Source organism: Onthophagus taurus, chromosome 6 (genome assembly GCF_036711975.1).
Source record: "Onthophagus taurus isolate NC chromosome 6, IU_Otau_3.0, whole genome shotgun sequence".
NCBI lineage: Eukaryota > Metazoa > Arthropoda > Insecta > Coleoptera > Scarabaeidae > Onthophagus > Onthophagus taurus.
This window is the reverse complement of record NC_091971.1, coordinates 20732275-20755560: the sequence shown is the minus strand read 5'-3', so window position 1 is coordinate 20755560 and position 23286 is coordinate 20732275. Positions and strand designations below refer to the sequence as shown.

The 23286-nt window shown below is 33.6% G+C and overlaps 2 protein-coding genes across 2 annotated transcripts; both read right to left on the bottom strand.

Annotated features, from left to right (window-relative positions):
* Positions 1 to 4417: 4417 nt before the first annotated feature.
* On the bottom strand, positions 4418 to 7015 carry LOC111426675 (pleckstrin homology domain-containing family G member 4B-like). Its single transcript, XM_023061306.2, has 4 exons — positions 6031 to 7015; positions 5465 to 5982; positions 5163 to 5414; positions 4418 to 5109 (listed from the first exon to the last, which is right to left on the bottom strand). Exons 1-4 carry the CDS (start codon positions 6146 to 6148, stop codon positions 4498 to 4500), a joined length of 1500 nt encoding a protein of 499 aa, XP_022917074.2. The 5' UTR covers positions 6149 to 7015; the 3' UTR covers positions 4418 to 4497.
* A 10507-nt stretch (positions 7016 to 17522) lies between these two features.
* LOC111426430 (centrosomal protein of 78 kDa) lies at positions 17523 to 19540 on the bottom strand. The gene has a single exon (XM_023060946.2). It carries the CDS (start codon positions 19449 to 19451, stop codon positions 17631 to 17633), a length of 1821 nt encoding a protein of 606 aa, XP_022916714.1. The 5' UTR covers positions 19452 to 19540; the 3' UTR covers positions 17523 to 17630.
* Between the last annotated feature and the right edge of the window lie 3746 nt (positions 19541 to 23286).

The following is a 23286-nucleotide window of genomic DNA, read 5'->3' as shown; positions in this document are numbered from 1 at the left end:
CCTTTTATTTCTGGCAGGCGAAAAATTATACTTGACGGTGTAGTCCATGAAGAAGCAGGGAAATTTTTAGACCACTTGAAACATTTGCGACCATAATAGTATCCTGCAAGACGTTTCATGGCATCAGAGAAGTCGTCATAAAAATATTCTGCTAAATTTGCAAACTACTTTCTGTCAGAAATTTTATAAGAAATATTTAACGTAATAATAGTCGAGATTGCTAGGAGGCAGATGTGCGAATAACTGACTGAGCAAACCCTGGGGAGCATTATATAAAGTAGAAATGTTACTTGAAATACAAAATATTCCCTTTTTAAAAATAAGACTGAAATGTAGTGTACATGAATGAATAAATCCCCGATGCATAACGTTCAAATACTATCACATATGAGACGCTGTGATTCACTCAAAATAAAATCAGATATGCGACATTGAGTAGTGAATACACGAGGGTTAATAAGAAGAATTTTAAAATGTTTTTATTTAATCTATTACAAATATAGATAGGATTAAAACAAAAAAGAAGTAAGCTAAATTAGAAACATTGTCTGTTTGTTAGAAAGAAAAAATCTTGTTAATATTTGTAATAGATAAGAAGTACATATTACAAATATTAACAAGATTGCTTGTTTTACTTTCAACACCTCATCTTTCATATGTAGGTAAATTTAACAATTAAGGTGCATTTCTTGAACCTCAGTAGCATTTTTGAACTATTTTTAAAAATCCGACCAATTTGATATTTCAATACTTTATTTCATGCTTAGTTAATAAACGATAGGACCCACAGTAAATACCATTTGTTTTAAAACAGATTATTAATTGTCTGTTGCACATCGCCATTTTGAATCTTGCTTCTGAATATTGTTGAATTCAAGACATCTTTTATATTTAAAAACTTTACTGCAAACTTTAACCATTTGATATGACAAAGCTGTAATTTCTGTTTCTTTATTATAGTATATTTAGATGTAATCGTGGAAAACATATTTTTTATTTTAATAATCAGCTTATCTATCAGGCTCGTTATTAATGTTTAAAGATAAAGAGAATATCACAACATTCGCTCATGAGCTGTATTTTTAAATCACTGCACTTTTTTAATATTTTATCATCTAATAATAGATGGGTATTATTAAATAAAGGGTGACATATAAACATTGTAAAAAAAGTTAAGTGTTAGTCACTTTTATGAACTCAAGAGGTTCAAATCGTATCAAATCGTGTAATAATTTAGGTTATAATAGGTTTTAAATGAGTAATAGTAGTAAGTAGAGACATTTTATCAAGCATTGATTATTTTTATATTGAAATTTGTTGTTCGAGTCGCCATCTATAAGGCAATTGCTAAAGTTTTATACACTTTTAGAAAATACACTTTTATCTACACTTTTATCTTAATTTTAGGCAACCTAACTTACATCTTTTTATTGCAACTATTGTTAAATTTTGCGAATACTGAATCTTTTCCTATGCTATATGAGTATTAAATAACATATTTGCAACAACGTTTAAATGGCTAATCTCTTTTACAATGCCACTTATACCAAGCTTTAAGTTTCTCAATTTATTGCTTATTACTGATATTTTATGCCTATGTATTTACTTTTCTATAAATATGTAGCATGATGTGGACCAACGCAACCTTGCCCGGCGTGTAAAAGATGATGATCCACTCCCTTAACCTTTATAAATACAGACTGGATAAGTTTCTAAAGTAAAGGTGATGTTTACATATTACTTCCTTGGATGGGATTTGAACTTAATGTTTAAAAATTCTAATAAAGCAACAAATCTTTATCAAAATAAGATTTACTCATATATTTATTCCACATATCGTTTATTTTGCTAAATGCGTCACTAGTGTGTATGTGAGAATAGGAATTTTCAATGTAAGTAATGCGTTTTTAACCAATAGAAACATCACAACCATGAACCGTTTCCGTTTATCAACATAAACGAAATTTCCTGGTGAACGTACCCAATATTTAAATTTGATTGCATCGGAAAGGCCAATTTTTCTTTACGTTTTAGTTGACGCCAACACCGTTAAACTGGCCCCAAGGAAAACACTTTTTATAAAGACATATGGCCAAACACTGGCCGTGAAAGCCCACGTACTTAAAGCTTAATTCTTTACTTTACTTTCAAGTATAATGGCTAACTTAGAAGAGATTAAGGAACGATTGAACGAATAGATTAGTAACTCGATATCTAAAAAAGGAAAAAATCATCAGTTATTTAAAAGAGAAGAATGTTATTCCTTTTTGTGAAAAGTTAAAGAAAATATAGAGACGAGTTCTAGTAAATCCCCTGAAGAATATGAAGGATTAACGAGATTGACATAATAAAACTTGGAGGTATGGAAAAACGCAGGCCATAGAGGACGACATAAGTTAATGCAAAATATAAGAACATTAGAGAAGAAATTGTTGATCATCTTCTGAACATATTTGCAATTTTTGGAGATCCTTGCATTTTGCAAAGCGACAATGATAAGGAACTTGGAAACAATGTTACTGCAGAAATGTGTGATGAATTCAAAATCGTTCATGGGAAACTTAGACCCAGGCAATCACAAGGTTCGATTGAAAGGGCCAACCAGAACATAGAAAACATGTTGCGTACTTTGCTTGAAATAGATAATACCACAAAATGGTAAGAAGGACGTTAATTTATCCAATCCATGAAAAATAGGGCTTACCATTCTGGAATAGATCGCAGTCTGTATGAGCTATATTTGGCTATAAAGCCAAAATTGCCTTAAAAACAAATTGCCAACAGATGAGAAATCACTACAGAGCAAGAACTTGAAAGAGCACTAAAGACATCGAACTTGAGGCAACGTGAACTAACAGCTATTGGAAGTTCGGCTATTAATTTAATCACAACAGGAAAAACTGGTAAAAACGAACAAGTTCAAATCAGTTCAGAAGAAAAACGTGATATCACCTTCTTACTCAATAAAAGATCTACAAACATTGGAGAAGCTCGAAATTCTGCAAAACAAGTTAAGAAAATGTTATGCTTTTCAAAAGCAAAGCAAGTAGTAGCTATAGTAGATCATGTACTAATAAGAATTCTGGATGTAGGTAGAGGTAAAGCAAACAGCCGGAATGTTAAATCTATCCAATTCATGTAAAATAGAGCTCACCATTCTGGAATAGATCGCAGTCCGTATGAAGCTATATTTGGCTATAAAGCCAAAATTGCCTTAAAAACAAATTGCCAACAGATGAGAAATCACTACAGAGCAAGAACTTGAAAGAGCACTAAAGACATCGAACTTGAGGCAATATGAACTAACAACTACTGGAAGTTCGGCTGTTAATTTAGTCACAACAGGGAAAACTGGTGAAAACGACCAAGTTCAAATCAGTTCAGAAGAAAAACGTGATTTCACCTTCTTACTCAATAAAAGATCTACAACCATTGAAGATGCTCGAAACTCTGCAAAACAAGTTAACAAAATGATTTTCAAAAGCAACGTGAGTAATAGCTATAGTAGATCATGTACTTATAAGAATTCCGGATGTAGGTAGAGGTAAAGCAAACAAGCGGAATGTTATCGCAGTCTTAATGTCTATTCAAAATGAAAAACTCTATAAACTAGGTATAAAATACGGAATTTTTAAACCAGCTCTATACAAGAAAACAATTTAATATTAGCAAGGAAGCTTATTTTTCGATTGACGATGTTCCTAATAATGAAATAAAGTCCGGTTGTACAATATACCGATAATCTTCCCGACACCGTTATCTGGCCGATAAGTTAGTTTCTACTGTATTACAATGTACGGATATTTTTGTAGGTGAAATTATCGGCAGGATAACTTTTCGGGTAATCAGCGGTGCCGATAAAACAATTATCCACCAGATATATATGATTACCAAGGTTTTTATATAAAAACTTTTTATGGTTACTGCATAGGTTAACCTATAATATCTACACGTACGTTATGTCAGTTGTGTGTCGTGTTTTTTTTAAACAATTGTCATTATTGTCAAAAACAACGTTCAAATTTCAAAGAAAGACGTTAGCATTACCAACCTACGGCACAAATTACTAGATATGTGGAAAAAGTGTTACCAACTGACTCTTATTTCGCCGATAGCGAAGAAACCGACAAGTTACCGAGTTTTGTACTTACAAAAACAGTTTGTACAACAGCGAATATCTTTATCCTCCCGATAACTTTATTGGTCGCATAGTTATCAGGTAGATTTATCGGTATATTGTATAACCGGCCATTAGTTTAAGAGAATATCCTCACTTAATTCAAAATTAGGTTGCTAAGGATTTCAATATTGCTATTTTATGGATGGATGTAATTCAAATCGCTGTATATGTATGTGAAAAGTCACAAATAATTTATAATTCCAAATGCTATCTTCTTGTACAAATAACACTATAGGGTTACTATTCATAAAAATTGGATTTATTACATCAACCATAACATATACATGATTAAATTTAATTAAAACTTAAAACTAAAACTAAATCGGTTTGTCCATATTTAAATTTTCCTTTACTTTTCTCTTACAAATCATTAATTGTTCCCAAAGTAAAGATTCGATAACTTCAACCCATGTATTTTTAATTGTAGGATCCCTAGTTTCCAAAATATAAGCGTTCTTTTCATTATTATCACTACGATTATGAAAATCCATCAATTCAAATGAATGTTTAACCTCCGAAATTGGACGTATATACAAATCTTTCATGAAAATACTATGAACGTAAGTATAACGTTCTATATCTTTCGGAATAGTAAAAATGACGACTTCTTGAAATAAGAAAACGATTATTTTAAAACTAGTGCTCATCTTTCGGATATAAAAGGGTTGTTTCATGATAAACCCGCCGTAATTTACTAAACTTTTTGGTCGATCTGTGATAGATTCAACGATTTTCGTGTCGCTTTTTGAAGTGGTTAGAAGTTTTTTGAAAATTAATAAAACTGCGTTTACTTTCGTTGATGATATCCGATTTTGTTCTAGATGAGTTTCGAGATTTTCTAATAATGAAATGTATTCGTTTAATCGTTGAATTGGTAATAATAAATGCTCCTCTAATGATTTTACGTTTCCCAATTCTTGTTGGCGTTTCTAAAAAATAAATATTTTTATTAAATGTTTTCGTTTTTTAAATTCATATTTACTAAAACTTCAAATCTATGTTTGATGGTCAAAAAATCAATTGCATCGTTGACGTTTAAAATATAATTTCTGTACAAAGCGAATAATTTCTCGTTTTCAATAAAGTGGGATGCAACATCTTCGATGCTTTTGTATGTCATCAGTTGTTTGTAAAATTCTCCTTGTTCGAAATTAATTTGTTCGATAATTGTAAAAAATTCGTAAATTTCTGAGAAATTTTGAAATGTTTCCCTTTTAAAATAAAGAACGTAATTCTAAAAACGTTAAATTAAAAATAACATTTTCTTTGTATTATTAAACTTACATGATACAAATTGTGTAAATCACCGACATAATTGTACTCGCTTTCAATGAGTTCACATATTAAAGAGTGATATTTCGGTGTACAAATTTTATTTTTATTATCAGATTTTATTGTGCTTTCAACATCTTTCAGGTTCTCGCAAACATCTTTTACGGTTTCATTTCCGCATGATTTAAACGTTTCGAAATTCGATGACTTTATCTTCATTCTTATAGAAAGCACATCGGATTGTAAATAATCATAAATCGTATCGATGTTGGAGGTGTCGTGATCCTTTATTCCCTTTTTGCTTATAAAATCCATTAATTTATAAAATGTTTTCCCAGTTATTTTAAAATATATTTCAGAACTTGCATGATCTGTTGATGATTCTTCAAATGTTGATGATGATTTAACATTGTTTTTAGGTAGTGTTGGGAAAACTATTGGTTGTACGTAATAATTTTTTGTACAGTACGATGTTTGTTGTATTTTGAAGTCAATTTGCTTCTCTATTATATTTTTTAACTGATGGAAATCTAAAGATGCATTAATATAGTAAAGTACATTTAAAAATTATAATTTACCTTTAAGATTTTGGCCGTTTCTGTTTGCTCCTTCCATGTTTAGGAGTTTTACACAACAAGTAATTTTCCTTCTACACAATGGTTTACTAATAGGATGTGGTTTACAGAAATTAAACATATATTGCGTATTATTCAGTGTATGACGTCAAATTTTTATATCTCTAAGTAACCCACTAATTGATTACAACTGAAAATGTATGTAATGTTTAAAAATAGAGGACAATATTTTTCTCCTCCAACAAGAAGGAAACGCAAAATCATCAAATAGAAACACAGTGTGAGTTAATTGGTCACCTAGGGGTGACGGTCAGCACCCTTAGGGTACTCTTGGTAGTACGTGCTTTACGTCAGCTGACCCAGCTTACCAACCCCCTTCTATTTCGTTCGTTTTCCATCTCGTTTCCACTGGTGAAAGTTCTATTCGTGTTTCCACTCGAGACCAATCTATTGCGTGCCAAGTACGTCCTGGCCAGGTATTACGAATATATACAGCTCCATTCCGCGGTAGCGTTGAAGTTCTCAATGCTAGGTTACTTTCCTTATCTGTAGTCCACAAGGGCGGAAAATTTATGTGTTTTTGGGGGGATAGAAAAGGAAGGGCTGAGCCCGTTTTTAACAACAGTCTGGTAGAAATGTGATTGATGTAGTATTGGGCAGTTTGCTATTATGTAGAAAAAATGAGTTACAATGTTTTTTTTTGTGTGTTGTTAGGGGATGTTCAATTAATAATTATGAATATCGTGCGAATACGCTAACATCGTTACCGTTTGTTAACCGGGTTTTATCCGGAATGTAACGAGGTTTTATTGGATTAGCATCAACAATGGTCCGGGTTCGTCCTCTGACCGGCTCCTCTGCTAATTGGGGATTTTAATTGCTCTATTTATTTGACACTGAGCCGGTATAATGCCGTTTTGTTTGCGAATTTGAAATCTGGAACGACATTGCGTTTTCCGTACGATTTTCCATCCAATCCTTTACGGTTTCTACATCTAATCACGGCTGTCTGATTCAATACCCTAAAACTTACTTATTTCTACTACAACATTTAAAGCTGTTAAATACAGCATTTAATACCCTTGGTATTCTATTGTGTGCTAATTTTATTTTTTTTTTTGTTGTTGCGTAGGTACATTAACTGTGTTAATTTTTCGTAACGGAAAGTAGTAAAGTTGCGTCCCCGTTTGATATGGTAAAACGACGCCCGACGTCGCGGCGCCTCCCCCGCAACGACGACGATGGCTCCGACCGTCTGCTTCGCGTGCTCTAATGTCACTCATTTGCCCGCTTTATCGCACGATTATTGCTGCAGGTATTGCGGTTTTACTGCACCACTGTCCCCCACTCCTACACGAAAATTTCCACCCTTGAATGTATATTTTGGTCCAAATTTTACTGCAGAAAATATACGGGGTGTTATAAAGTGTTTTAATTAGGGTTTATGTGTTGTATACTGGGACAAGTTTTATAATGGGATAATCCAAAATTTCCACCAACCATAAACATAAAAACTTTTAATAATATTTATATCGATATTATCTCTAACTCTTAATGAGCGTTACGGATTAACATAACACAAATTCTGGATTGCAAATAACTTTCTTCAAAATTAAAAGCGAATCTCAACACAGGTTAAGAATATGCTAAAAGCTAAAATGCTTAAAATTTCTGATCTTAATTGACCACAAATCATTAACAATGATACTGGAAAGAAATGATACTATAAAAGAAGGAAATAATATCAAATCGGCAACAAAGTGGCAATATATTATTCAATATTACTTTATGCTAGTTATCTTAGAGGATACAATATTATCGTTCAATACACCAAACGTGCTAGGTCATAACGAAGCTATTTGAGTATCACCAAAATCAGTAGGTATAATTGTTGTAGAAATATGTATAGCTATGTATACTACACTGCGTGAAGAATTACAGAAAAGTAAGGAAAAGATATCAATTATTAAAATCATTTTGCCGTTACTTAATCACAACATATTAAAAATTAGAAAAATATTCGGAAAATTTAAATCGTTTTGTATTTGTATCGGGGGATTTCACTTTGAACCTCGTTTCTAACATTTTTAAAGATTTTTTCAATAATAATAATACTACAGAACATTTAAATAAATTACTTAAACATGTCGTTTCTCAAAACTATTGTTCTTTTAATAATGAATTTTACCATATCAGTGAAGGGCTTCCTATGAGCATGCCCTTATCCGGTCTTCTTTCAGACATCTGCCTAGATCATGTTGAAAATAACTATATAATTAACAACAATAATGCTTTCAAAAACCATATTCATAAATGGATTAGATATGTTGATGACGTCTTTTGTGTTTGGAAATATTAAATAAATATTAAATAACTTATTTCCTAAACTTAACTTCACACTTGAAATCGAAAAGAATAAAACGAAGAATAAAACAATTAATTTTCTTGATCTTGCAGTTACTAGAGATAACTCCGAATCTATTACATATGACATTTTTGGGGAGCCAACAGTTATTCCAACTACAATTCCCTACGACTCTTCCCACCCAATGTCACACAAATTAGCTAATTTCAGATTTTTGATAAATAAAGCTCTTGACTACCCTCTATCTGAGAGAAACAGAATAAAAGAATTTAACTACATCCATAACTTAGCTTCTCACTTTGGTTTTCCTTCTAATGTCATCAATAAACTACATAATCGAATACAACAACAGAAAGATCCCTTGTTCATTAAAATTCATAATAATTCTATTATAACCTTAGCTTTTTCTAACAATAATTCTTTACTTACCCTTTTATCTAATTATCACTGCAAACAATTTGATGTTCTCAAGGAATGTGGGGTGTATTCAATCGGATGCTATAATTGAAACGGTATTTATGTGGGTCAAACTGGCCGTAGACTGGAGAATAGAATTAATGAACATAAAACTAAAATTCAATCAAATATTTACAAACATAGAGTTAAAACAGGATATAACATAAATTTTAATAATATTTCACTTATTCATAAACGCCAAAAGCGCTATAAACTTGATCTTTTGGAATTGTTGGAAATCCATAGACACAATAACAATAATAACTTTACTTTACTTAATGACCAAATTCAAAACTTATATAAATCTATTTTCAAGTACCTAAAATCTGATTTTTAAAAATATTTTATTTCCCCGTTTTTTAAATTTAAATTTCATAGAGCGATTATATTTTTCTCTCCCCTTCTCTCTTTTTTCGATTTTTCTCTCTCTCTCTTTTCCAGTTTAACAATAATTCTAACTTGATCTCTTCAGTCTCGCCTCATCTCATCCCACCAACACATCTTTAATACGATCTTACAGATTTATTCGAATTTCTTTTTAATTATTTCCTAATACCCCTTTATATAAGGGTTTAGTACTTAAATTTTTTATTTTTATTCAGATTCCACACTTTTGAACGACGCCATTTTTAATTTCTTGAGATTTTCTTGAGTTTAACATCATTTAACTTTATATACCAACTTTTTTGAATTTTATCTTATGGTTTGTACTCATTATAGTTGTCGCTGTTGATGGGGTAACCCGAAACTGGTACGACTTTATACAAATGCAAGTTAGAAGTTAATATATGGTTTTTATTTGATCATTAATCTTGCAACATAGATAACTCTTTCAGTTATACTGAATGCCCATAATACTACATCACAAGACATGATTGCATATTGGTGTATAGGGTACTCAAATTAATTTGTACAAAATCGTTGTGCAAAGATCCCGTTTGGTCTTCAAATAGAATCTTATTAAAGGGATTATTATCAATCGTTGCCTTGTAGCCGTCTTTTCGATAAGCATGTGTGCAAGCATTATAGACGAATATCAGATGTAGGCGTTTTGGGTTTATACAACGTTTGGAAAATTATTATCGCAAAAATTACTTCAAATTCCAAAGACTCGAGACTTTACCTAATAACAAGAAAAAGTTACAATTTATTATTGTTGAAATGAAAAACAGTGATATAACGAATTTTTAATTATCGAGTTACTCGTGCCCTGAATTTGTATCTGACATATTACTTAGTGGATTTGGTGTGTGAAGAAGTCTAACTAAGATTCTCAGCATGGTGTTATTTAGACAATTGTTTAAGAAGGAATGAAGTATATGTGAATATTTCTTCTTGTAGAGTTTATAATGATAATATCATTAATGGATCTTGGAGAACAAGTGTCTAATTGACGTCTTTGTAGCTTTCCCACTCTAAATTCTTGTACAAATGCAAAAATTGTCAGAGATGATTACAGCTTGGAAAATCTATCTTGGCCGGTAAAGGTCAGATGCGCCGTAGCAAACAAAGGGCGATACCCACGAAGCTCATTTCGCTGTTATATTTCACGGAGTGTGTATCGTATATAGTGCCCAACAAAAGTATTGGTGTAATTATTTCATATAGGAAGTATAAGAGTATAGATGGGATACGGATTTTTATTTATATAGATAAAACATATCTACATTCATTCTAAACCCACGAGGAAAGTTATCATCCCAGGTTCAAATTCCAATACGGGCCTTCGGAAATTAGATGCGTTCCTATAGCGTATGCAATGCTGCCTAATTTACCGTATAACAGCATGTAAGTAATAAATAATGTTCCATACCATGACAAATAATTAAGAAAAGAACCTATATTTACAACACGTAAGGCTGAAATGATGCAGTGGTTTCGACTTCGAAAAATCAACATTTATGAGGAAATGACAAAACTGGAATTGTATTGTAAAACAAATCAAAAAGGAACCAACTACAGAGGTATCATAATCAAGTACCAATAGACAACACAAATACAGAAAAAAGTCTACAGTTAAGCAGTTACTAGTAAGTCTGAATACACTATTGTTAAAGTCAAACCCAAAAACAAGAAAAAACGTCTTCATCCAAAACTCTCTTCAACGAATAATGGACGAATTAACTGAAATGGATGAACGTATTAGTAGACTTTGCCAGTCCCTCTAAAAAGTAAAGAACAGCTAGATAATGAAGTGAATTCATTATACAATTGCACAACAATCTTTACAGGATAATACTCTAGACATTTCAATTATCGAAGGTAGTTGTTACTACCTAGTTAAGAAGAATCTGGCATCAAATTAGATTACCAGCCGACAAAACTATTCTCAATAATGCCACACAACAACTCAAAACAGAACTTCGAGAAGTTAATGATAGTAAAACTGATTATTCACCATACAGAGCTACTAAGAGGCTAAGAACACCAATCAAGGAGAAAAATATACTTCTTAAATGATTAAAACCGATTATTGAAAAAAACGCTGTAATCTTAGACCGCTAGCTTGGCTTCAGAGAGTCACTCTGCTAATTAATTAATTCTCAGTCAGTTTTCACAATAGTTGAAGACTTCGATCTCCAATCGAGGCTTCAGGGTTAATCAGGATAACGCTTCCTCTTAACTTAAAGCAATTAACGCAGGAAAGCCATAAACCAGTGTAGTAGGGTTGGATTGGTGTAGGTAGAGTTTTGTACCTACTATATAACAGTGATATTCCTGAAGTAGATCATAATGAGATAGCCATTTTTATCTAAATCTGTCCATATCCACCTGTGAAGTATAAACAATATGCGAATACAATGCTTGGACAAAACTCCACCCTGTCAATACATATCAAAGTATTTTTGTACAACTAATTTTCAAGCCTATATGTACATATGGCAACTAGCTGTGGAACTGTGTTAGTAAGAACAACTTAGAAGTAATCCAACAATACCGAAATAACGTGTTAAGGAGCATTGAGAATGCCCCTAACACATGAACAGCGACTTCTTCATCATAATAATGTCCAAGCCAGCCAAATCCTCGACCTAGTAACCAGATCAGAAAATTCAAGAGAATCTTAGGAAAACGATGAAGAATCCTAGGGAGTAGGTTCTTGGATATAAGTTTCAGTAAATTTTCTTTTGTTGAATAATTAAAGTTTCTATGACCATTCCATGTGATCACATGAGTCTTTAAACGTGATGTAACAAAAAAAAACTGTAAATTTTTAATATCCTTAAATTATCAAACCTTAATAGATCACAAGTTTAAAATTATAGGAATGAAAGTTTTTGTAGTTAAAAGCAAGAATTTTAATATTTATTTTATTGAAATCCAAAAGTTTCGGTGTGTATTCGTTTCGCAGATAAAAATTAAATTTGGTGCTATACAATTGAAGTGGTTTTCAAATTTAAAGTTCCATTAACTACCATTGAATGTATTGTTTATTAGTAGTGTTATATAGAAAGCAGTGTAAGTTGAGTGCAACGTACTTCAGTAATTAAATATCCTGATGTTTAATCGTCGATTTTTAAAGTTTAATATATTATGCAAAGTGGTCACCGTTAAATCTCATGACTTAGTGCAAGCTATCTTTCTGTTGTATGCTCAAAAGGTTTGATTTCGTAAATACTAACCGGGTTGGATCCTCATCCGCATTTAGTAATCCTAAGTTCGATATTTTGTGTCGCTTTCGTATCCAATAATAAAAATCTTGGATTCACCATGAATTTTTAGTATATTGAACCGACTTCAAGTATGTTATAAAACATTAATTCACATTTATCAGATCCTCCTTAATCTACCAATTAAATAATTGAAATTAAATAATTGAGTTTATTTCAAGATATTTATTCATTTAAAATTTTATGTCAACTTTCTGCAAATTTTATAACAAGTACCGCGGTTTAATAAAATCACCGAGTTGAGTGATAAAACGCGGCTTGATATTGCGGCATTAGAATTATAATTCTATATAGAATATAGAATTAACACGTAATTCTCTTAATCATCTCAATAACAAAAACCCAACTACAATTAATTTCGATATAAATGAACCATAGTTGAGCATCCGCGTTACGCAATAATTATATTATCATGTTGACGCTATTAACTCGTTAGTAATTAATAATATATGGTGACATCGCAAGTCCGAAGCAGGAAATAGAAGCTGAAATCAGAAACAAACTCCACTCAGAGAGTGAGAAAAATAAGTATAAGTAAACACTAATTTTAATATCGAAAAATCCCGGTATAGAAATTTAATTACAAAAATTAAAATGAAACTATTACAAAATGTTAATAATTCATGTAAATTTAGGCTAAAATTATTGAATATCGCTGAATTAGTGGTTATGATGCATTAACCAGTGTCAACATCACCGAAATGCATGAAAATTTGGGTCACTAACGATGGAGTTTCGATACATTATAATAAAATCGGTCTAATTAGAAGCAATGAAACTCCGCATCATATACAGAGTGTTTAGAAATTGGCGAATAATGTACACGTAGCTACATTCTACAATCGACTCTGAATCGAAAATCTTAATGTTAAAATGTTGCCAAATATGTTTTTAATGAAGATATGATAATGAAAAAATGTGAAAAAAGTTTTTAAAATTATTTTTATTCTAAATTACAGCATATTTGTCAACAGATATTGAATATTAATCATTATTTATGGATAAATTATTCGAACTTTGAGAACTTCAAGGAGACGTATCGCTACGTTTACATTATCCGCCAATTTCTGAATTCCCTGTATATTTGAAACAAGTAAAGGTTATTATATTAATTTAACTTCCATTTAATTGGTAACTACGATAAGCTATACGAGTATATTTGGAGACATAATTCGGAAGCTATTCGAAGCTATTGAAGAGATTGGGACTCATTCGAAGTTATCTGGAACTGTTCGGCATAATGTGGACCAGTTAAGAATCAACTAAAGTTCAGAAATTCGTGTATTAAGAGACATTTGAATCAATTAACTTTTCAATACACGCGCAAGGACTATCTGTAAACGCAATTTGAATTTCTAATTTCGCATTAGAATTAGACCGCGTTATGCATCACTTGACTAAGCGACAAATGACGTTAAGAAAAACGGGATTTTCGTTTTCATTTCTCTAAAAATATAAGACTTCTCAGAATAGACAGACTCAAACTATTCAAAATTGTTTGGCGCCTGTCCATTTTTATCACAGAACACTGATGACAGCTATTACCTGCACAGAAACTAACTTCAGATTTAAAATGTCAACCTCAATTTTGTCATATTTGTAATCTTCATTAAAAATCCTTTAAAATGAGTACAAACACCACATATTTATCTTCAATATTAATGAAGTTATGGTTAACTTCCGGTTAAGAATGTCAATTTTGAGACATTTGTAAACGTCGTGAAAAATCCTTTAAAATGAGCCCAAACATGATGTTTTAATTGTAATATTACTCGAGATATAAGCAACTTCCGGTTTGAAATGTCAATGTCATTTTGACATATTCTTAATTTTTATAAAATGCCTTAATATTTGTCACAAAAACAGAAATATAACAAAAAAAAAATTAAAAAATTAAGGTTGGTATTAATATTTAAAAATTAAATTGCTATCTTCATTGTTGCTAACTTCGGGTTTAATGTTTTTTTATTCTAACATTTTTGTTTTTTGAGATAAGTGCGTCATCTTTGGACTCATTTTAAAGGCAAATATGTCAAAATTGACGTTGACGTTTCAAACCGGAAGTGATTATATTTCTATTAATATTAAAGGTAAATATGTCGAGTTTGGACTCATTTTAAAGGATTTTTTATGAAGTTGACAAATGTCAAAATTAAAAGTTGAAAGTTCGGACTTTTTGGTTTTTTGAGATAAATGCGTCAAGTTTGGACTCACTTTAAAGCTTATTTTATGAAGATTACGAATATAATAATAAAATTAAAGTTAACATTGGCAATTGAAAGTTTTTTCACGACTAAACCCGAATGTTTTAGTTCTCGTTCAAGTTGTAGTTCAATAAAAATGTACAATATAGTAATATCTTATGCTAACTAGCGCTACCTACCACTGTCACTAGTACTAACACTAGATCGAGAACTAGAAACATTCGGATTTACTCCCACGTCTCTCAAGACGGCTAAACCCGAATGATTTTAGTTCTAGGTCTTGTGTTAGTTCTAATGATAGTGCTTGTGTAAAACTAGAAGACGCACGGCTAAACCCGAAACTTTCTAGTTCTAGGTCTAGTGTTAGTTCTAGTTTTAGTGCAATAGAAATCGTATCTAAGTCGGTTCATAGACGTATAATGTAAGTAGTAGTTTTATACGTAGACGTATAAAATCGTATAACGTGATTGGCATTTAGCTTTATCCTTTAAAACAAATAGTATTTTAGGTCTTTCGGTGTTCTGCATTTTTTCTAAGATAAGTTACACCTTTACCTATCAGACAGCACGAAAATCTCTAAAAACTAAATAACAATTCTAACAAATATTAATATTTGTGAAATATTGTTCATACAACTCAGACATATTCAGACACGAAACTTTCTAGATCTAGTGTTAGTTCTAGTTTTAGTTTATAAGTTAATCCTAGGTTTAGTTGTCATTCAGCGCTAGCTTGTTATTTATTTTTATTAAACTAAGTATAGAACTAGCACTAGACCTAGAACTAGAAAGCTACGGGTTTAGCAGTGTGTATTATAGTAAAATATATTATTGATTTAAAAATGTTTGTATTCCATCTGTTATTTATAACAGTGTCTACTTAAGATAAAATCTCGGGATTTTTCCAGACAATGTTGATTACGTCATAATGTACAATTTTTAAATATTTGATGTCACATAAATTTGATTATCAATTTATCAATTAACTTAATCTGAGATTATGTATAAAATAATGTATTTGACCTATTATACCATCTATAATTAATCTGGAAGATTAAGTTGATTTGATGCTTTTTAATGTAAAAGATAATGGTACTTGAACGATAACTATAGAGTGACTGAATTATTCCGCAACACCCTACCCATATTTCAACTAGGAAATTTAATATCCCGAGCCTAAGCGTTGCGCCAAAAACGTGAAACACGTTAATATCGAATCTGCTATATATTACAACACTCTTTCCCACTCTCGGCTTGATTTATCACAGTTTCGTGTGTTTCCCCTAAAGAATGTATGCAAATTCAAGTTACTTATAGGCGAAGAGAAAACCGTTTGTTGTTTTAACCTTTATCCTTTAGTCCTTTTTATTGTTTTATCGGGATTATTTCTTTAAAAGGAGTTTGAAGATTTCTTTTAAGATGGTTGTTGTTTGTAAAAGTAGATTTAGAGGATAGAAGGGAGATATAAACACGTTAGACTAGAATTGTTGGTATGTAACACGTGGTTCGCCGGATATATTTACATATAAATTATTGTCACAAATGAGATTTGCAATATAACGTTCCTCGCGTTTTGGGAAGTCGCGGCACGTATCCTGCAATATCTCGGAAGGATCCCGGCTAGAGGCAGAGCAGTGCGGGCGGGAGGTGACTTCCCCCCCGTTTCTCACGCCTTTGTGACACTTGTCCCGGGCGCTAAACTCGCGCCGAAGTCAACTTTTTACTTAGACTGACGGTTCGGCTTCCATTGAATTACGTTCAGAATGTACTTGTTGATGGAATATTCAGGGCGCACTCTTTCGACAATATATACACATTTTTCACCGCCCGAAACGTCTTATCCCGTCATAGTTTTTTGGTCGATTTTCTTACACGCCGACGACTGAAATATGTGAATGTTCTACGTTGATGTAAATACATCCATAGAATATTTACACTACAACTATACATTGTATTTTCAGAAAGTTTTATCGTTTCTCTTTATTTCATTTTATTTTTCTTTTTTTTTTATTTCTGGTTGGTATTTAAAAGGGATTGTTGGGAAGAGAAAAGAAGTGATTTGTCAAAATACCCCAGTCGATTAGTTCTGGAATTTAATGGGACAAGTACCGGAAAGAGGAAATGTGTCGCGGAAGAAGGGTTTACAGTAGATGAAGCTTGAAGCTCCCGGATCCACGCCCAGCATATTTTCGCCGAAAATTTGCAAAGAAAGGGCGCTGAGTTGATCACGTCCCAAGGAGAGCCAAGATGGATGCCTGGCGTTTCCAGCATATATATATAGGCGAAGGAGAGGCGTCGCGACGCCCTCTCGGAGTCCTTGGGTCCTCGTTCGAAAAGTCATTCTCGAGACCTTCCACCAACCTGTTTAGTATGCATACTACGCCCGTCCAAGTCTCAATCATCAGTATACATGGCGTAAATGTCCCTTACGTTAGCGAGCTCTTTTCCATTACGACTTTCAACTTCTACTTCACCCCTCTTTTTTGTGGGAAGAGAGGAATCTCCAAAAGAGGACGAAAGAAAAAAAAAGCGTCCAGGAAAATAACTCTTCCTTATACTCGGAGACCCTTGTAATTTATGAGTATTTGTAATGCAGTTAGTTCATTTTCTTACTTTGCGCGTTGAGTGTTTAGCCGGCGCGACAAAATCGCGTTCCCCTTTTTTGCTCGAGCTCCAGGAAAATAGCCAACGAAAGCAAAACGGCATGGGACAGTGAAAAATTACAACCAGCACCGCGTAAAGCTGTTTCAACCTGTTTTTTTAACGGTTATACAAAGTACTACATAAGAAGCGCATCGTCTCAGAATTAAACAATTTTAAATGAATAAAGTTTTTATAACACAAAAACAACTTATTATTGTTTCAAAACTACTATTTATTTAGACAATAAAATCTTCAATGGTATTATCTAATGTACAATAGGTATTTTCCTTGACTTGTTGTTTTCCCAAGTTCTCCTATTAGACTGTCTACCGCAATCGAGACCGTCGAACTTAACGTTGCTCTTGAAGCTCTCCATGAATTTTAGCAAAGAGGAGTTACTCGCAGAGTCGCTATCGGCGTCGTTTTCGTCCTGCTCACTTCCGCCATTGTAATATTCTATGATGTCCCTTTCACCCTCGCTATCCGATTCCTCGCAATTCCTATACATAAGATTTTCGAATAAACTCTGAGCTACACTCTTCTCTTGCTTATCATCTATCGTAAATACAAATTCTACTTCTTTATCCTTCTTTTTCTCGATTTTATCTTCATCGAAGTTATGATTTGGTGATTCTTCCGGAATGGGATCGATAATGTCAAGGGGGATTTTAATATTTAATGATTCTTTCGTGCGTGGTAAACTATTTTTTTTATTTACATCTAATTTAATATTTTTCTTATCTAAAGATTTTCCATTTCTAGTTGATTCCAAATATTCTAATTTTTTTTGTAACTCTTTATTTTCACGTTCTGTTTGTAATCTTTTAGCAATTTCTTTTTGTAATTGAGCTGTTAATTCGATTACGTCTTCTTTTTGTGACGACAATTTCGATTTTGCGATCGTACAACAAGTTTTTATTCTTCTTATTGGTATCGAATCGTTACTGGGTTTCTTGGGTACTTGCTTCACCGAGGCGGATTTTTGACATTTTTTGGTTAAGTTTGTTGAAGTATACGATGAGGTATCTTGTATCGAATGGTTGTAAGGTAAACTTGTTGCAGTCATACACCATTCGTACTCCTGATCGTAATTGAAATGTTGTTTATTTTTTAAAATTTCTAAAATTTTCTTTACCGTTGCATCCGAAAGTAATTCATTATGACGGAAATCGGCCACTTCTAAAGATTTTGAGTAATCAATAACATCTACTAATCGTTTTGAGATATTTTCCGTGATGTTGCATCGTTGCATATCGAGAGCTTTAATCCAAAGATCGTCATCGAGTTCATTTAGAATGTGGGTAAGTCCTTCATCGCCGATGTTTGGATTACAATTTAATGTAATTCGTTTTAAACCGGTCATAAGATCAACGTCGGGGTCTTCATATCGTAAAGAACAATGCCAACTTTCGCTGTAGCGATTAATCTGTTGATAACGAATTACTTGTGCTAAATATTGTGCGCTCATTGAACCTAATCCACACGCTGTAAGGTTAAGGACTTCAATGTTTGGAATGTTCTTTATATAACTACATAATTGTTGGCAGCCGTTATCTCTTAATGGACAATATTTGAATGAAAGTACTTTTAAAGATTTGCTTTTATTTAAAGCATCAAGAAGGGGTCCTAAATATTCGCTACTAAGTGGTATACCGTCCAACTCCAAGTACATCAATACTTGAGATCGCGCAACAAGATGCCTAAGTGCGTCGATTAAAGCAGTCAAAATAAAATGAGTGTAAAGATATCCCCCTTTCCTCCTCATCTCTTTCGCCTTTTTTTCAGTATCGATTTCCGTTAAAAACTTACACTCAACTTTACATCTGATGGCCACCACGTGTAGACTGCTGTCCTGTTTTAGAGCGGCCAAAATAGGCACCCAGTCTTCAACTTTGATACGATCGCAAGTGAAATCCAGCACGGTCTCGTTCTTAGGCCTTGCCGGTTTGACGTTAGCCAACGGTGTCAAATTCGATCTTCTACAAAGTTCCCCATACCAAACGTAGAAAACATTACTTGGTTTCGGGCATGGTACTTTAGGCACCGAGTTGGTTATCGCGCCTGTCTTTGATTTCACCGACGACATCGGAAAAAGAAAGGCAGATAACGAAATAGTTTCTACTGAAAATGAACAACGAAAATGATTGACATATCAAGTTGAATTTTTTTAAAGATGTGTGTCAAAAGAATAAAATCACTTTGATCTTTCGATTAATAAAAATAATATAGGAGCACTAGAAATTTTTTTTCCGTAAAAGTGGTTGTATAACTTTCAGGAGAAAATCGAATCATAATAAAGTTATGTTTCATTAAACTACCGGAAGACTACATTGGATTTGGAAGATCAAAAGGGAACGTGGTGTTTTTTTGCTGTTGACGAAAACCCAATTCCCTGTTGTTTTGAACTGGAGGGTCCGAGAAGAGAGGCGCGGCGGGTCCACATATAAAAATCATCGCATAAAATCAAAGTCGAAGCCGAGAGGGCAACGTTGTTTGTTTGCATAAAGACGGCGACGGAGGAATCCAATAAGGAAACTCGGCGTCTCCGATGGAGCGTCGCACGCGTCGGTCCTCCTCCCCATTTATATGCAGATCCGGGCATATTCCGGATCGGCCTCAAAGTAAGACGACGCAAGATTTATTAATTTGCATACCGTCGGTCTCGCGAGGTCTGGGTCGTTTGAAGTCGCGGACCGCGCCACTTAAATTATTCATAACATTGTCACCCGCGTTCTAAAATAGTGCCTTCCGTCTTGCTTAATACCATACCGGAATCGGTTTCCCCGTTTCCTTTCATATATTTCAATATTAATGCTCCCGCAACTGCGTACGTGAACGTCTTCAAACCTCCCCAAAACCAAGATTGGTCTTGAAACACGTCACGAAAAGTCGTATCGCGCTCAGTGTAAATCACACGGAAATACAGAAAAAGACGTGTCTTTTTAGATATTTACATAAAACCTCGTCGTCGGAATTTCAAAATGTTTTTAATTCCAGGAATGAAGGTTGAGCGTTCGTTTCCTCCCTTCGGCGTTGATTTCTGTTAGTTATTGTCTCTTCTTGTTAATCTCGTTGAAACCTCGACGATCGCCTCCGATGAAATAAAGCGTTCCACCGTCGTCCTCGAACAACCCTTAACTCAATTGAAAACATCCCACTCGTTAACCTCTCCCAATTAAGCAATTTCCCGGAAAATTTCCTCCATCCGGAGTCAGAGGGGCTAAAACGCAGAGCTCGCGTCGTTTTGTTACCGTTTTCTGTCGAAACGCAGAGAAACGAGTTCCTCTGCGCCCTTCGTTGTTCATCAATGCGCAGCACTCCTTCGGGATTTAGGGACGCAATACTCCTGGCTAGGAGACATCAATAGTAATTATCGTTAAGAACAACGAATAAACGTCCGGGAATCGAACAGAACAGGGAATGGAACAGAACGGAATCGAAACGGCGGCACCCGCAATAGGGTTTTGGAATCCGATTAATATGTTGATTGAAACTAATGACTGTGTCTTCATTGGGAGTTGCAGGGCGCCATCGCTTGCTGACCTGGCGCTTTCCTCTATCGTATTACGTGCACGTGACCGGCACGTAGAACGCCGTCGAGGCTTTAAACGGAGGGTCCGCAATGCGAACAAGAGCTCGGATCGAATCTTGGATATTTATTTCGTGTCGGTTTGCCAAAACGAAAAATCCGTCCGTTGCATTCTTATCTTTCTCCTCGTTCGACGGATTCCGTATGGAATCGACCTACCAACCGTATCGTTACGGTGCGCTTATTATAAGATTTGTTTCAAAATTGTATTGCTTCCGTAGCAATTTCGAGCCTTCACTTGATAATATCAAAAAATCCGACAGGGATCACTTCACAAATAAAAAAATAGATGATTTGACTAGATTAGATAAGGATTGAATATGTTAAGAATTACATAACACAAAAAAATAACGTTTGTTTATATTAAGAGTTGTTTATACATATACCAACAAAATAGAAAGATGACAATTACAATAAGTGTGAATTTAATAATTATTGTGAAAGAAGGGCAATACAAATTTTGATAATATTTAAAATATTATTATCTCATAAACTAATCATTGTTTTTTAAGTCGGTGTATTTACTTGAACAGTTGATAAGATGTTTGATAGTACGACAACATTTTATAAATATACCTCAAGAAGTCGGTTTTTACAAATTTTTAAATGAAAACAATTTTTAACGATTTTCAAAATTTGTACGAAAGTGGTAATCCTGAGATTATAAATACACTCACTTTCACCTGAAATACACTACCCATTAAGAATTAGACTACAATTTTGAAACTTCGGTAAAATAATGCTTTATTATCAACTAAGAAACGATGAAAGTTTAGTTGAAAAAAAAAAAACAAAAATTAACATTTTTCAAGAAAAAGCTAGCAGTGGGTTGCACCCCCACGCGCAGCTTTCCATGCATTAACTCTTTTAAACGTGCTCTCTATTAAGTGGTAGATGGCTCTTTTCTAGATGGTGTCGAAGTTCATCCAGATTCTCAGGAGGTCTGGGTACTTGTCTTAGTCTCCGACCCATCATATCCCAGACATGTTCAATCGGCGACAAGTACGGTGATCGTGCAAGCCAGGGCAAAATATGCAATCCAACCTGCTCCAGGAATCTTCTTGTAACCACAGCAGTATGGGGTCTTGCATTATCCTATTGGAAACTGGCATTCTGCAACGTCTGCATGAAAGGTACTAACACCGGTTCCAGAACGTTGTCGATGTAACGACGTGCGTTTATTATTATTATTATTTACCATTTATTGCCACAGACAAAAATACAAAATTACATAAGATACACTTAACTTAAACTGTATCAGCAAATGGATCATTTTATCGCACAAGCGATCTCTGCCAAATGACTCAACAGAACAAACAAAAATAAAAATTATATTTGCTGAATATGGCAAGTAGTGACAATTAGATATTATTAACATCACCAAATAAGGTTAAGCAAGAAAAGAAAAACAAAGAGAAAAATAAAGAAAAGACACAAAAAGAGAGATAGAGAGCGACTAAAAGAAACTAAAAGAATCTGCCGGATATCAGTTGCCAACAAGTGAGAGCAGTTGAAGAGAGGAAAAAAGAGAAAGACAAAGAACAAAGAATCAGGAAACAGCCAGTTGAAGGGCAAGCAAGTGGCTCTTTAAAACATGTCTAAAATTAGTAATTCTAGAAATATTACGAATTTCAGAAGGCAGTCGATTCCATAGCGCAATCGACTGTACTGTAAATGATCTATGATAAATTTCAGTGCTATGAACGGGAAATGTAAGAATAGTATCAGAACGGGAACGAGTAGCAAGCTCATGAGTTGATAATTGCTGGAACCTATCTGATAAGTACTTTGGGGTGTAGTTATGATGAAGGATTTTAAATAAAATGGTTAATAAACGAAAGGATCTACGTCTCTCACAGGTTAACATCTGAATGTAATTGCGATACGGCGTTACATGGTCAAATCTATTTAGATCAAATATGAACCGGATACAATTATTTTGTAGCCGCTGCAATTTACTCAGAAGAGTCACCGAGAGATCGAGATAAACCGCGTCCGCATAGTCGAAGTGAGGAAATATAAGAGAGTAACAAAGATTACGACGCACCACAGGAGGAAGAGAGCAGCGAAGTCTTTTTAAAGAGTGGAAGCAAGCATAGACTTTTCTGCAAATATGTTGAATTTGCGGTTTCCAAGACAGTGCAGAATCCATAAGGACTCCAAGATTTTTAACTGTGTTAGAAAACCGTATGACATTACCATCCAGCATCAGATCACTGCAGGCAGATGGATTAATCTTACCAAGTAATTGACGAGTTCCAAACACAATAGCTTGCGTTTTAACTGAGTTCAACTTAAGTCCGTATCTCCGAGACCAGTTCAAGACGTTAGA